Genomic DNA, 15,770 nt, shown 5'->3' with positions numbered 1-15,770 from the left:
CCGTACGTCCGTCCATACGTTCACCCCTCCATGTATGCCAATGTGACCAGTATCATCCTAGTTTACAGCATACATCTTTGATATCGGACATCCATCTTTTGATTAATTGACACCTGTCAAAAGGTATCCGCTGACCAGTATCACATGACCATATCGTGGGCTCAAGCTTAGGACTCACCAAGGTCAGCTGTCTTTTTTTTAAGCTGACCGCTGACCAGGTACTGGTTTTCGATTGGAGTGGTTAACTCACCTGAACATAAGCGAGGCTTCATTTTTCGTGTGCTTTCTGTGGCTCGACCATACTATATATCAACAAAAGTTCTTACACAGTCAACACTTTTTGTGTTCAGGTGGAAAACGGTTTGGAAGATGTTTTCTTTCTGCGTTTTTTGCTGGTTTCAATCCGGTTTGGACATTTTTTTTCTCAACGACTTTATTGGGCATATCAGATAAATATTTAAACAAGACAAAAGTGCATAACAAATAGAAAACAGAAAATTAAAACTTAGAAAAAAAAACTGCACCCAAAAGGGAAGGCGCAAACAGGACGTAAAGTCCCATGCGAGGCGCCGCCCTATCATGATATCTGTGGTCCACACTGGCGGCTATGCAGTTATTCAAGTCAAGCATCGGCGGGATGTAAAGCTCATTGTTTATTTTTAATTGCTTAGAGCTGCTTTTTTTTCTCTGTATTGCAATTTTTGGCATATCTTTAGAAGGTCTGATAAGGTTACATGATGCCTGGAGGACCTATGTCTAGAACAGAAACCAAAGGACTGAGCGAAAGAGAACGACAACGACAAAACAGAATACCAGTAGTAGCTCGTACTTATAAGCACACAAATTCTTTCCTTCGGCACTAAACAGTTCGTTATTTTTGCAGATGTGTTATTTAAGGTGGATGCGTATTTTTAAAAGGTGGTTTAATTGGTTCTTCCTTTGTTCAGGAATGAAAATCGAATTTTTATTGTCAACTGGAATTAAATAACAATTATCTCTACTCTTTTGGACATAAAGAAAAAGTTGATTTGTCTGTTCGTTTTCCTCTAAAATGCTGTGCCTTGATAGTGACAAGAAAATTTTGCCCTTATGTTATAAACACGTATTCGCAATGAGTTCTCGCAAAATTAGGGGGAAAGCTCACTAGCTTGTGTTTTCAGAAGTTTGTTTAAAGCACCCAAACGTTATTTAAGTGTTGGAGCAGATAATGTTTGAAGTTCGTCCTTTCTTGGTTGCATTGCCGTAGTTTGCCGATTCTTGTACCAAACCAACCTGGCGTGTTTCAATGAAATACATCAAAATGTGAATGATCTTGTTTTTAGAGATAAAGTGGAATAAAGTACATCACTAAAAAACTTTTCTTTGACCTTCAACTGACAAAGTTGTTTTTATGGCTTCTAATTTTAGCATGATTCCTACATATTCACTGGCTATTGACAGTTGACTCTGAAATCACTTTTCTACCTTTTCCATTCGCTTGCTGAGGGTGAGCTTGTTTTTGGTCCGATCTTGGTTGACAGTTGATTGATGGCTTAGGTGCCTATGCTTTGAATTGCTTGGTTTAGTTTGTCCAAAGCTTAGTTAATAGCCCTTTTTTGCAACTTTGGATCTCGTAGCATTTCTGCTGTGTAATAACGCGCCATTTCGATCGATTTATTAGCTAAGTAAGGGATTCCTTTTGTGAAAAGCAATTCGGCTCCAACGTCACCCAAATCTGACTTAATCCTTTTGCTGATGTCACAGTGGTTTTGGACCCTCCAGTCCAGATCCGCTAGTGGTTTTGCACCCCCCCGGTCCAGATCCGCTAGCAGCTATGGGGACCCCCTGAAAATAAGCGTTCTTCAAGTTTGATTACCGGTAAGGTAATGAAATTCCTTTGCATATTGTTTTTTTAGTTGCAAAAAAGGGAAAATGAAAATATTAGGTAGTTTGCTTTTCAAATTATCTTTATTACTTAGAGTAACATTTTGAAAACCAAACTTTCTCAACAATAACTTACAGTACTTTCTATAGTATAACCAATTTAAAGCGAATTTTTAACAAGCTATATTTAAATAAAAACTCAAATGAGAAATTTTCATGTCATGTTATGTTATGATAAATAAGTTTACAACAACGAAATTTAGATTTGCTTGATAAAAATAATCTATTGGATTAAATTTTGACTTAGACCACAACAATTCTCACATATTTCGAAGCTGTTTTGATGGTGGTTTGCAGATCCCGGCTCCTTGTTTAGGTCTACACAGCGCATGTGAAACCACTCGAGGCATAAGTCACATTCGACCATGTTATCATAGCGTTCTGGCATGCTACATGAACAAAACAAGTCAATGTCACAATTAATTAACTTTTCGGCTTCAACGTGGAGATTTTTGCAGGCGAATCTGGACTGTGGGGTCCAAATTCGCAAAGGGGGACTAAATCCGGATTTCGTCCCCTGGGGGTCCTCATACGCTAGCGGATTTGTACCGGGGGTCCTAATCTAGGGGGGTCTAAATTCGCTGGGACACCGGCCATCTCTGACCGGCTGATTAGTTCCCCTGGTTTTTAACAAATCTGGTTTTAGTAATACCACATTTAGCACAAGTACAAAAGAACATAAGTCTACCATTTTAACTTTTTTATAACCTGAAGGTTCAACGCATTCACTTTGGTTTTTTTGTTAAACACAATATGATTTCATTTAGTTATATATATAATTTAGATATTTTTAAAATACCGTTCAATAAATTTCCCATTATCCATTGTATCATGGATGTTAAATACTTTTAACAGATCATAATATGAATTTGCCTTTATTCATTTCATTTAAAAAGGACAAACGAAAAGAACCACATGTTGTTGTCTTAATTTATTTTGTATCTGATCGTTTTGATACACCAAAGTCAAGTTTTTATTTCGAGCATGGTTTGCAATTTTTTGAAATAGAGGCATACCAAACGAATCAAAGTAATTTATGACACCATTTTTCACATAAGTACTAATCCAATGACGACCGCTCATATATGATGGTTCGAGATTGAAGATAAACACCGCTTGTTTATAATTATGTTGAACGGTTTCATTTCTTGATAGCACATCATTTATTGGTATTTTCAGATATTCACACCAATTGATCAAATCATGATTTTTCAATCATGATTGGGGTGCAGTGATGGCGCAGTGGTGAGAGCACTCACTTGTTAATTTCAATTTACAGTGTCCCCGATTCGTGCTCTACGGCGCTAGAAGATTAGACACTTAAATAAAGTTCCTTTCCTTTCCTTTCCTTTAAAGGGATATTTTTATTAAATTGTGGTTTCATAGTCTTGCTCCTAAGATTGGTATATTTCGAAAAGGAATGTTTTGGCCTAACAGTAAGCCTTTCCTGACTCTTTTTTCTTGGATGGTTTTTGTTTTTACATCTTGGCCTGTTACATATGGTGGATAGCTAAAAAACCGAGGAGGCATTTTTGGTAAACCAATTCGTGGTGCTCCTGATCCCCTCTTTTTACTTGCAGTGTTACTGATTCCCGATCGTGGAGCCCCTTGCCCGGTTATCTTTTTTATGGCCTCAATAGCCAGTGGAACACCAATGCTGGCTAACAGAGTACCAAGAAAACCGCCTGATTATCTTTGTTGGTTTTATATGAAAGGCTTTTTCCATTTGTAAAGCATGAAGGAGGTCCTTTTTTTGTTTCATGTTTAACATATCCTTATATGGGATTTTGGCAAGTTGACTGGCACCCTCAGAAGCCAATCCTGACAAAGCTGATAAACCAAGGGTCTTGCCAATAGTTGGGAGCAGACTGTGTGCCCAATGACAAAGTGGAAGTCAATAGGCTGCCTCCAACTTGCTTTCTGATGTTAGTTTTAGCGAGTTTTATAGCCATGCCCTTGTTTAATTGTCGGTTTTTCTTCAATCGTTTGACACAAATAACGTGTCTGAACCGCTTAAGGTGTCATTTGACAATTTCAAAACAATTATTTCCCTGTTACGATAAGCCTTGCTAAGATTTCTTTTCTGAGTCAATTCTTGTATATATTATATGTTATATAATTTTTCGGTTATAAAACATATATGATTAAAAATCCGTTTAACACAATCACCAGTTCATTCCCTATTTTATCAATGGTTTCTTCATACAAAACAATAGCATGAACACTGAAATTTTGTGTTGAATTTGCTAACAAACAATACCGAAATGTCAACTGTTTTGGGTCTCGTGTGACTTTCTCTGTTTGAAAAGACAGATGGAAAAATATGAGCGGAAACAGGCTAGTACTTACCTTAAGCTGAGTACCAGAGTTACATTGTATAATCATTTTTTCTCATTGCATGAGACATCAGATCATTAAAAATACGTACCTTACTATCACTTTCATACTCTAATTCAGGGTAGAAAACACCATTACCGTATTCCAATCTACAGTTACACAAAGAAGATCCGTGTAATGAAAAATTTCCATTTTATACGGAGTTGTAATTCTTCATGTCTGAATCCATTTGCATTACGATAACTCTTTTTGAGGTACACAAAGACATATTTTACATTGTCAATTGAAGCTGAAATGTGAAAATGACGGCATGTCCTAGTAGGAGCTGAAATTTCATACAGCTCTCTCAGGTATTTCCACTTTGATTCCTTCATAAACGAGCTTACAAAACTGGAACACAGACTGTCTTTTGGAATCATTTTAGGCAACCATAGTTCAAATTTGTCTATAACAACCCTTCCATCATCAGTACTGTTTGCCATATGAATTAACTCATTGTCTTCATTGAAACCGATGTTAAATTGAAGCTGCATAGGAACTAGCATTTTACTTTCCAATTCTTCAAAGAAGCTGAAACGATTCAAAGGGATGAATGATTACATTGATATGTTTCGCTCCTCCTGTTTCATCTTATTAGTCGCTTGAGAAAGCAATCTTCGAGACTCAAAACCAATGTTGTTAGCCACTGTTTTATTATTAGTGTCCAAATAACATAAGCTATTTTTACCGACTGATCTACTGAAATCATCAGAGTACTTTAATCGATTTTTAACAAAGGTTACATTATGAAGATTATCAATATCATATCAGTCTTTCCAGCTGATTTGATCATAAGATGTTAATCAAACGGTGAGATCCATTTATTACTGTTATACGATTGGCTGCTGCATATCCTGCTTCATCTGCTATTTTCTGAAGCTGAAAACGAACTTCAAAACCATTTTACCAGTCAAAAAATGAAGATGTGTCATTAATCGTAACTTTGTATCCGTTTTTTTCTTGGTGTTGATTGATACCAGGGGCTGGGATGACATCGTCCAACTGAAAACGGACAAGCTCTTTTGTTTGCAAATATTCACTCGTTCTAAAAGCCAGTATATTATTACATTACATAATTTTATCACTACATGATGTATTGTGGTTCATGGCTTGTGTCTTTATATTATTGCTTAAGTATTCTACGTCTTCTTGTTATACTGCTGCTAGATATCAAACAATTCAAAATCATATCAGAGCTTTCTTGTTGTTGTCCCATAGGTTGAATTGGCATCATTTTAGGTTGTTTTGTTGACCCTTGTCTCATTTTAGAAAGCTGTTTCATAATCAAATTACCAGACTTTTCAGCAACTATTTTTCCAATTTTATCACCAGTGTGTGAAACCCCTGAGTCTAATGCTTTTTTAGCAATTGGTTTGGTAACCCTTTTGAAAACAGCTGATGCAATACTCTTCATTGGTTTCCAAATGTTGTCAACAATGAGACCACTACCTTTATGTTGAAATACATATCGATCAAGCTGTGAATGGTAAACTCTTTTAAATTCATACGGTTTCATTATTTACTAATTGCCAACAAGCAAGCCGAGCAAAGACGCGAGGCTTGCGAGGCGGCCAGCTTAATGCCACGCGAAGTATTGCAGCAGGCAGAAAAATTCTCGATCGTTGTATGAAAACTGTAATGTAAGGCTACGTAGTGTAATGTAAGATTCCCTGGAGATTTTAGACCAATGAAACTACATGTTTTGATGTGTGATGTCATTAGACAAACTTGCATGTCGCGTCTGACTATTGATGATCTTGTGCTCGGAGATGAGTGAAAAACACATTTTTCCCATTTCCCTGGCCATTGTGTTGTGTACAGTTGCTTTGAGTGTTCTTTAATATTTTTTTCGAACCATCGTGTTCTATATTGAGTGAACAGGCTCAAACTAAACCGGCGTACGTGTTCTTATCGTCCGCTGTTTTCAATTTCGGATTTCATCCCGCGAGTAGAGCATTTTGTTTTTCGTTTTGTAACCATTGAGTCGTAAACAATTTATTTAATTTTCAAAGAAAAGATGTCTGCAAAGTACAAAATTAAACGATCAATTTGACTTGTAATTCATGGCTACATCTTGCAAAATAAACACTCTACAAGTGAAACAACTTTCTTGTGCGAGAGAGTTTGACTGCTGTCACAGCTGCCTTGCAGCCACCACTTGCATTCACCCTATCCCCCAAATAACAGAAACCTCTCACTGTTTCCACCTCTTCACACAACTCGCCCACCAGTCCCACTAATCCATCAGCTTTCTTCTTGCATCTTCGACACACAAAATCTCTCCCTAACCTCTAGGTCACCCTCTTTACTTTCGCGCATCTACCATGGATCCCATTTCCCACATTTCATACACAACACTGAATTTGCCTTTACTCGCTTCCCACAAATACCAGATGGATTTACCTTACTCACAGGCAGTTCACCTTCTGCCCCACTCACTACCACTTTTGTCTTCCCAAGGTTCAGCTTCAGCCCCTTGCCCTGGAATGCCTCCTTCCACGTACAGAACTTCTCCCTCAGTCCCTCCATTGTCTCACTCATCAAAACGGAGTCATCTGCACACAACATCTCACCCATCAAACCATTTCTCACACTCTCCGTAACCACATCAACAATAATCGCAAAAAGGGATCTGCAGATCCCTGGTGCACACCTCAAACTCCTCTAGCCCAACTCTGACTCTTGTCTTTGCACCTTCACACACACTCATCACTGCTCTCACCATTCCTCTTCCTCATTGCCCACTCCAATACCATTCTTGGGACCCAGTCAAATGCCTTCTCCAGGTCAACAAAGCACATATACAACTTCTTCTCCTTGTCTAAGTACTCTTCTTGTAACCTCCTCAAAATGAACACCTGTTGTTCCCTTGCCTGGCATAAAACCGAATTGCATCTCGTCCACTTTCACCATACCCCAAAATCTCTCTAGCACCTTTTCTACAATCTTCATTGCATGCTCTAGCAACTTCACCCCCCTATATGCCCCACAACTCATTGCATCCCCTTTCCCCTGGAAAATCACTACCACAACACTCAGCGCCCACTAAACCGGCATTCCTCTTCCATTCTACACACCCTGACACAGCTCTACCATCACACCAATCCCAATCTCCCCACTCAACCGCTATCATTTCAACACCGAGGGTCCAGCAGCCTTTCCCGCTTTCATTTTCTCAATGGCCTTCACCACTTCTTCCTGACTAACCCTCTCAACTGGCCCTTCCACTAGTCCGCTTCCACATTCTGATTCCACTCATTCTCTTCATTCATAATTCTTTCCATGTGCTCTTTCCAGACTTTCCCTTTATATTTCTCACTAAAACGCAGCCTACCATCGCTTCCTGTCATGCATCTTCCTCCCTCAACATCTTTCCCATCCTTTTTCATTGACTTCACAAGCTTAAACACCTTCTTTGGATGCTCACTCAGCCCTCTCAGCTCCCGCTCAGCCGCTTCCTTCATTGCCCGATTCTTCATGTTCTTGTATCTGGCCTTGTTCTCCTCAGTCCCACTTTTACACATCTCCATAAGTGCATCCTTCTTTCTCGCTATCGCTTCCTTCACGTCCTCATTCCACATCATGTGTCCCCTTGATCTCTCCTCCCTTTCTTCTTCCCACATACTTCATCACATGCCTTAAACACCCCTTCCTTAAAACATTTCCACAAGTTCGGTGCATCAGCACTTACCAGCTCTCCTACTCTTCCTTCAAATCTTGCCCTTGTATCGTCTTCCTTCAGCTTCCAAACCTTCCTTCGTGCAATCACTTTCTTTCTCACCACCTTCTTCACCTTTTTATTAACCAGATCCGTGACCACCAACCTGTGCTGAAGCTCACCTGGGATGACCTTCACATCTGTCAGATACTTTCTATTTCCCTTTCCCACCAGTACAAAGTCAATCTCCGTCTCATTTTCCCCTGCGCTGTACGTCACTTTTCTCTTCTCCACTTTTCTGAACCATGTGCCACACACAACTCCTTTTCATCACAAAACTCTAACAACATCTTTCCTTCCACATTTCTCTCCCCAATTCCATTTCCTCTATGCACACCCTCGTAACCCTCAATCCGTTTCCCAACATGTCCATTAAAGTCACCCATACCCAATACTAGCTCACCCGTGTTGTGCAGATCCCACTCTCCTCAAATCATCATAAAAACGCTCTTTCTCTGCACCTGTTCTGCCACTTTGCGGACCATACACACAAATAATTCTCACCACTTCTTCCTCAAGTGCCCTCACTACTGTCATCACTCTGTTGCTCTTTTATTGCACCTCCACAACCTTCCACACAGCTCCTCCTTCACCAAAACTCCCACACCTCCAATACCATCACTATTCCCAGACCACCACAACTTATATCTCCTACCCTTCACACCCATAAACCGCGCTCCTTGTCCTCTCCACCTCACTTCCTGCAGACAGCACACATCCATCCTCCTCTTGCTCAGTTTCTCACACACCTCTGTACCTCTCCTGCTCATACTCGCTACATTCCAAGTCCCCACCCTCACCCCAAGCCGCTCATCAGCCTTCCCATCATTCTGCAAGCAGTGCTTGCGTTGCCCAAGGTCAGGGGTTTCACCTTTCTGTTTGTGGTAAGCAAGTGCGACCCACCCCAGCCTTTTGGCTGGCTGGTGCCCATGTTTCCTGCTGTCATCATGAGGGTTTTATTGGAGCGCATAGTTTCTACGAGGAGCATACCCTTGCTTACCCCCAACCTCGGTTTTTGGACACAAGTGGTCCCGAGACTAAAGCCTCTCCCACGTTTTTGAGAAATGTGGTGGAAAACTAGCTCAGGAAGGCAGGGACGCTACTCCCTGTGACCCCATATGGAGTCCCCTACCATAAGCTGATAAAACACAGTTAAATAATTATTTATAATTGGATGGTAGCACAACCGTGCAAGGTCATCTTTTGATTGACTTAAGTAGAGTCGAAGAAGTTGCCAACCCCGTGAAAATAAATCCGATGCCATTCCATATATCTATTTCACAAATTGGTATTTTAAATTTGACAGGGACCAAAATGAAATATTTGCTCAATTACAAATCGATATGAAAAATAAGAAAATAACTGGGTCGAAAGAGCCTCTTCATCACGCAGATGCAGCAACAAAATTTTACATTGATAACTCGATAGCCAAAATTCAACATCCAGGATCAGTTGATTTAACCCCATATTTAAAAAGGGATGGCTCTGTGGCTAAGACCAATGATCTCAACATGAATAACTTTAATATCAACAATGTAAAAAAAGCCTCATCTGGCCATCAAGCAGTGAATTTCACTCAACTAAACGACGAGCTGAATAACTACTTGCATACCTCTGGAGGAGATTTGTTGGGATTTACGATTAAATGATAATAAGATATTTCAAGTCGCCAAGTCAACTGTCAATAATGGACTAGTAAAGAAAGGGTATATTGATACAAAGTTGGATACTAAAATGGATAAAACAATAACCAATAATCTCAACATCAGCAATAACAAAATAATTAATGTAAAAAATGCATCGGATAACTTAGATGCTGTAAATTTACAGCAACTAAAGAATGGTGTTTCTGCTCTCTCACTTGCAGTGGATCAAGTGTATCTTTTAAAACAATGGCAACACAGCTTTAAAATCGAATCTGAATCTTAATAATTATTGGATTCACGCTAGGCACTAAGTCTGTCTTAGTCAAGTCAAGTCACCCTAAGTCCGCTTAAGCGTTCAGACATATCTAGAAGACAAATTCTTTCTGTGCAAAGCTGTCATCATTAACGACAAAAAAAAAACAGATAAGGTAAGTAACATCATAAATGTGGTGAGGTAGTCACGATCCATTTTAGCGAAGAAGTTGAGATGAAAATGAGACTGAGAAGCCGTAAAATCGCTGTAATTGCGACTGTTGTCTGTTTATTAATTTTACAAAGGTTGATCAGCCAAATAACCTTACAAAATCTTATGTTCCTTCGTGAAAGAATGATGGAAGATTTTGTTCAAGAGAGTGACAGCCTGCTTTTTCTGACTGCCCTACTTTTGAGCGTTCACCGAAGACGAGGTAATTTTCGGCACATGAGAAGAAGAGCGTGGGCCTGGCCAAGACCGCAGAACTGGGAATCTCTATCTGATAAAAACCACGATTTTGAAATTTCTTTGCTATCAGGTTTCTTACGTCAGCCTTAATTAAGTCATGTTTGAAACAGACTTAAGAACTGCTTAGGTCGTTTAAGTTTGCCGACACTAAGACAGAAATCACGCTTCTGTGACTTAGCGGTTCACATCTGTCATTTTCACTAAGTCGACTTAACAGATTATCAAGTCTAATGTGGTCTAATGTGAACCCAGCAAATAATAAACTGATCAATGTAAAAAATGCGACAGCCATTTCAGATGCTGTAAATTTGCAGCAACTTAATGAAGCTGCTTTGACAGTAGCTGGTTTTGTTGCAAGATTATATTTGAAAAAGGACGGCACAACTTTACTCACAGGAAATCTCAACCTAATTAATTACAAAATAATGAATATGAAAGATACGGAAAACAATCAAGGTGCTTCGACTAAAAGCTATACTGATTAAAAAAATAGGAGAGACCCATGTATCGTCGCATCAGAATCGAGCAAATGTTTTAAAATATGCAACTGATACCATTGGTGAGCTAAGCGATGATTTTGGGATTGAAGTAGACAGTCTCAAAACAGATTTCGACCAAATGCCACACAAGTTGATAAAAATGCTTTTGTAATTGACATCCTCAAAAAATCAGAAGGATCTAGCATATATCATGGACGTTGGGATCATCGCATTATACATGTGCAATCGAAATCTTTTTCTCCAGTACCCCAACTTTCCATGACGAGGCATTTAATAGCAGTCAAATATCGTTTTCTCCAATCAACATGAATATTGATTATCAAGCTGTCAAAAAGATTTCAAACCAATATCACTATATTAGAGCAATCTTAAATCTGTTGCCAGATGGTACTTCACGAAGTATGCAAAGAGGGTTATTTGTGGATTTCAAAAGCACATTTGACAATATCAGCCCAACAAAGTTGAGAATATACGCTGTCATATATGGTATCAAAAATGATGCTTTGCATGATTTGGACCCGAGTATTTATGATTGGGAAAAAGCTTATGAAGTATCGTCTTATGAAAAATTTACAATGCATATGTCGATCGACATGAATGGTTTTGATATATTAAAAACATCGCATTTTCTCTACAGTTATCTAAACACCAATTCACTATAAATGGAAATCAAAACGACGTCTTGCTTCAAATTTAATTATAAACTGCTAAACATTGAAATTTAGTATGGGTTTCGATTGTCATCACACAATTTTTTCGCATCAAATCAAACTACACAAAAACAGACATTTGATATAAATATAACATTACAAAACGGCCATTTCCGTGTCAAACTATTAAACAACGATGTGCCAAACGAAGAGCTCAATATCTTGATTAAAACAATTATCGAACCAAGGGTATAATGGATAATCCGGACATTTTCAACTGGAATGACATATCAAAACAATTATCTTTCGAGCAAGAGACTGAATTAAAAAAATTGCATAGGTTTTATCATAAGCAATTTTGGTGTTACAAAAATGCATTCAGATATTACAAAAACATGGATCTACTGTGTAATATTGGATTATTGACGGAATTGAGAGCTTATTTACGAGGTTTAGATTATGATGAAGAAAAGCTAATTAATCAATTCAAATTGACAGATGAACTAATCATAGATTAATCCCCTCCTAAATTGGACAGACATGTGAAACAATATAATAAAAAATTTATGACAACAGAGCTCTGATTTTATCACCAACAGCCTTTTCAACCTGAATCCCAATAATTAAGATAATAGCGGTTGGTCTTTTTTGATTTAGATATTGCAATGACTTCAAAGGGTAATTCCATTTTCTGAAACAACTTTCTTAGTATAAACGTAATAGATATCATTCGTTTTCTATTTGTAACAATTCGAGCATTTTTTAATGGTTTTTCTTGTTATAGAAATATTATGCTTGGCACTAAGTAGAATTAATACATTTTGAATATGATATTTGCGGTTGTATATCGATTTCTTTCTTTTCTATCCTATACATGTTAGTATAAAAGTCAATAAATTCGTTTTTAAAATCAGAGCCCTTTGTTTGACCACAGGATAGGCAAAGATATAATCCATGGATTGATTCAATGTTTTGATTATCACAACAGGCCTCAGGTATATATTAAACATTATCGCTTTCCAAATCTATATTGCAAAATGGACATTGGCGGAATATAAATTGTGTAAAAAATTTGTGAACAGATTTGAATTTTATATTTTGGATTACATTTTGATAAATTGCACGGCCCAGAACTTTTTTAGATTTACAATATACCAAGGCTGTAACCTTTTTTTGTTTATAGTTTTTGTATCTAGTTTCTGGGGACAACGTTGATAAAGTTTTTTAGATCGTGGCACTTGTTAATGATACAAGTATCATACAAGTATCATACAAAGTGGCACGATCTAAAAGTCTATGAGCAGCGATTCCGTATTTTTAAACAGTTTTTGTATCTAGTTTTTGGGGACAACGGTTGAGAAACAGATTTTTGTAAACAGCTGTTAACATGCTAGTTTGGGCCATTATGGGACTAAAGCTTAAGCTAAGATAAGCTTAGCGCTTTAGTCACCGTAACGTAGCTACGCTACGGCCCCTAACATCCCACTTCAATAACATTTGTGAAAAAATTTTGTAAAAAGTATTTATAATGTGCTCCATCGCTTACCTTTCAGGTAAGTTCTTCCCTTCATCGCACCAAGCTTCCTTCGTTCCGAAGAAACTTTTTTTTCATCCCCTGTGCTGCCAAAAACGCTGCCAAAAAAAACTAGCTTGACATACAGTGCCAGATTTTGAAAAGAGATTTTGAAAAACCTCGCTGTAAATAATGCCTGCCCCGAAGTACATGTATAGTACATTACTACTACCGAGCTTGTATATTTTTTAACTTTAAAATGACGTTAATCATCTAGTATGATCTGTGTGCACTGAAATTGCCTTATGTTTCTTTTAGGTGGCAAGGTACATTATCAATGAAACCAGGGAACACTTTCAGTGCATTGTTATCTCACTGAAGGAAGAATTTTACACCAGGGCAGAGGTTCTCATTGGAATCACTGCCGAGGTAGGGTAGTTACTGATCAGGTTGCAATCTCGTGGCTCTTGTCTTGTTCTCTTAATGATCAGGACAAGTCAAGTCCTGGAAGTCACTGGATGCATGAATCGCAGCCCATTTATTCCCAAAAAATGTGCCCGCTATTCTTGAGGCTACTGTCAACCTTGAGAGGTGTCTTTCAGAACATTGCTCGTGTTTTGCGTTGAAGCCCAAGGAAACTATGTACCACTGGAAAGCTAATAAAATGTAATATTTGGCAATGCCTTTAACTTCCACGTTTTGTATTTCAGAAAGCAAGCGCAAACACGAAGCTGACCTTGTCTGCTTTGCCAAATTAAAAGAGAATGTTAGCAAAATCAATAACAAATGTGACTTTGAGTTTTGATTACTGCGTAGCCGGGCGTGCTCAACTTGTCCTGGCAAGTTGGTCTGCTATGACTGTACATTGAAAAGTCGTAGCGAAAAGTACGAGTTTTTCAAGAGGAAATTGCGTTTGTCTTTATCCGTTTACTGTTAAGGACTTCCGGTAGTAAAAGTGAAAACACCAGCATCTCATAGAAAACTGTCGCCGAAATGTGATCTTCATCCAATAATAGCATTATCTGCAGAGTGGAACTCGTATTTATGCGCTTACCTAAATGCGTAGAGCACAACTTCGAGAACGAGTACAGATTGTAGTTGTTCTCGTGCGTGCACTCCTTGCCGACGCTAACATTCTCTTAACCCTTGCGTTAACACGGACATCTGAACAAACTGTACTATATCACTCAGGAGATAATAAGCTATCAAAGAGTGTGAGGCTTTTTCAAAATTCTAAATAGTTCTCCCGTGGCGTGCCTACGAAAAAATGCTATCGGCCAACTTTACAATGGATATTCTCGAGAACGAAGTAGAATATGGAGAAAGCCTCACACACTTTGTTTGCTTATTATCTCTTTGAGTGATATCGGTAGTGCAACTTGTTTGAATGTTGATGTCAACCCAAGGCTTATTAATTCAGCGGGAGCAGACAAGGTCAGTTTCGCGTTTAAGCGCCGCTGCGCTCGCTTTCCGAAATAAAAAACGTGAAAATTAAAGGCATTTTCAAATACTACATTTTACTAGCTTTCCAGACTGTGATAGTTTCCTTGGGTTTCTTTAAAAAGAACGCGAAAGACACCCCTGAATTCGAAGGTTGACAGCATCCTTAAGGCACCACATTCATATGGAACTCTTCTCTTTATTCCTGTTCCAGTTTAGGGTTGACAGTTTTAAAGGAACACGATTTTTTATAATAAAGTATTACACTGAAAACAGAATGCGGATGTTGAAAAATACTGTAATCATTTATAGTCTAGAATTTGAAGCCGGTCGGCAGCCTTGTCATTAGCCTAATGGGCTACCATTTTGAAAGCACACAGCCGGGAGAGGATTTATACTGTCTTCCTCTCCCTGAGTGCATTTTTTTTTACTCGCCGCGGGCCTCTGTTAGTCTCGCTATCCAAGATGTCGGCAGATAATTTTTACCAAAACAAAAATACGCCTGCTTTGCAGGCTATCTTGCCATATTTTTTGCGCCACCTCAGTTCAAAAGAACTTGTGTTTTATGTATCTCGAGTAAACTTCATTTTGTTTATTTTGTTCATTCTGCTATCTGGCGACAACAATTACAAGATTCTATTCGATCTCTTCCGGAACGGAATAAAGCCCTGATGACTGGTCGACCGAAAATCCGTTCATCCTTATTTCAAAATACTCTCTCAATTTGCAAGTGATCATTGAATAGTATAAATAATTTATCTTGATATTTGTAGATTATATATCATCTCAGGAAAGGAACTTCCAATAATTAATTTTCCCCATCCGTCCTTTGCATGTTCCTCTAAGTTATCCTTTCGTTTTCAGCCTGATAAAGACTGCACTGTTAGTCGTGTTTTTACCTTGGATTTGACTGAGTATCCAGAGTAGTCTGCACAAATGAAGTCTTATGTGGATACGGACTGTTTTCCAACTTTTGGTTATCTGGCTGCCAGTATGGATTTTTTCTGTTTAATAAATATTGCATAAAATTAATCATATTTGTATTTTTGTTTTTCGCTCCTTCTGTTTGTTTACTCACCCTTTTGAACCATTTTTTGCGTTAACGATTCCTTTGCCCTTGTTTTCCTATTCAGTGATCCTTATAACTTACCCGCACGGAATGAATGCAGTAACCTATATCGACATTTATCTCCTCCCCTTTTCTTTCCCCACCCCCATATGGCACGCCCATCCCCTTGTTTTACTACGAAGACCACCGATCTGTGGATTGGGCCCAAATTAAT

The 15,770-nt window shown here is 38.4% G+C and overlaps 1 protein-coding gene across 4 annotated transcripts in view; it reads left to right on the top strand.

Moving 5' to 3' along the window:
* LOC138017028 (structural maintenance of chromosomes protein 1A-like) overlaps positions 1–15,519 on the top strand; it is a 168,754-nt gene extending 153,235 nt beyond the window's left edge. For 3 of the 4 annotated variants that reach the window (XM_068864235.1, XM_068864233.1, XM_068864234.1), the window contains 2 exons: positions 13,366–13,476; positions 15,352–15,519. In XM_068864235.1, coding sequence (XP_068720336.1) covers positions 13,366–13,476; positions 15,352–15,414 — 174 coding nt within the window. In that variant the 3' untranslated portion in view covers positions 15,415–15,519. Of the gene's footprint in view, positions 1–12,468; positions 12,530–13,365; positions 13,477–15,351 lie in introns of those variants that run through there. The other variant, XM_068864236.1, reaches the window with a different exon arrangement.
* Positions 15,520–15,770: the final 251 nt, after the last annotated feature.

This window comes from Montipora capricornis, chromosome 9 (genome assembly GCF_036669925.1).
Source record: "Montipora capricornis isolate CH-2021 chromosome 9, ASM3666992v2, whole genome shotgun sequence".
NCBI lineage: Eukaryota > Metazoa > Cnidaria > Anthozoa > Scleractinia > Acroporidae > Montipora > Montipora capricornis.
This window is presented reverse-complemented; position numbering and strand designations above follow the sequence as displayed.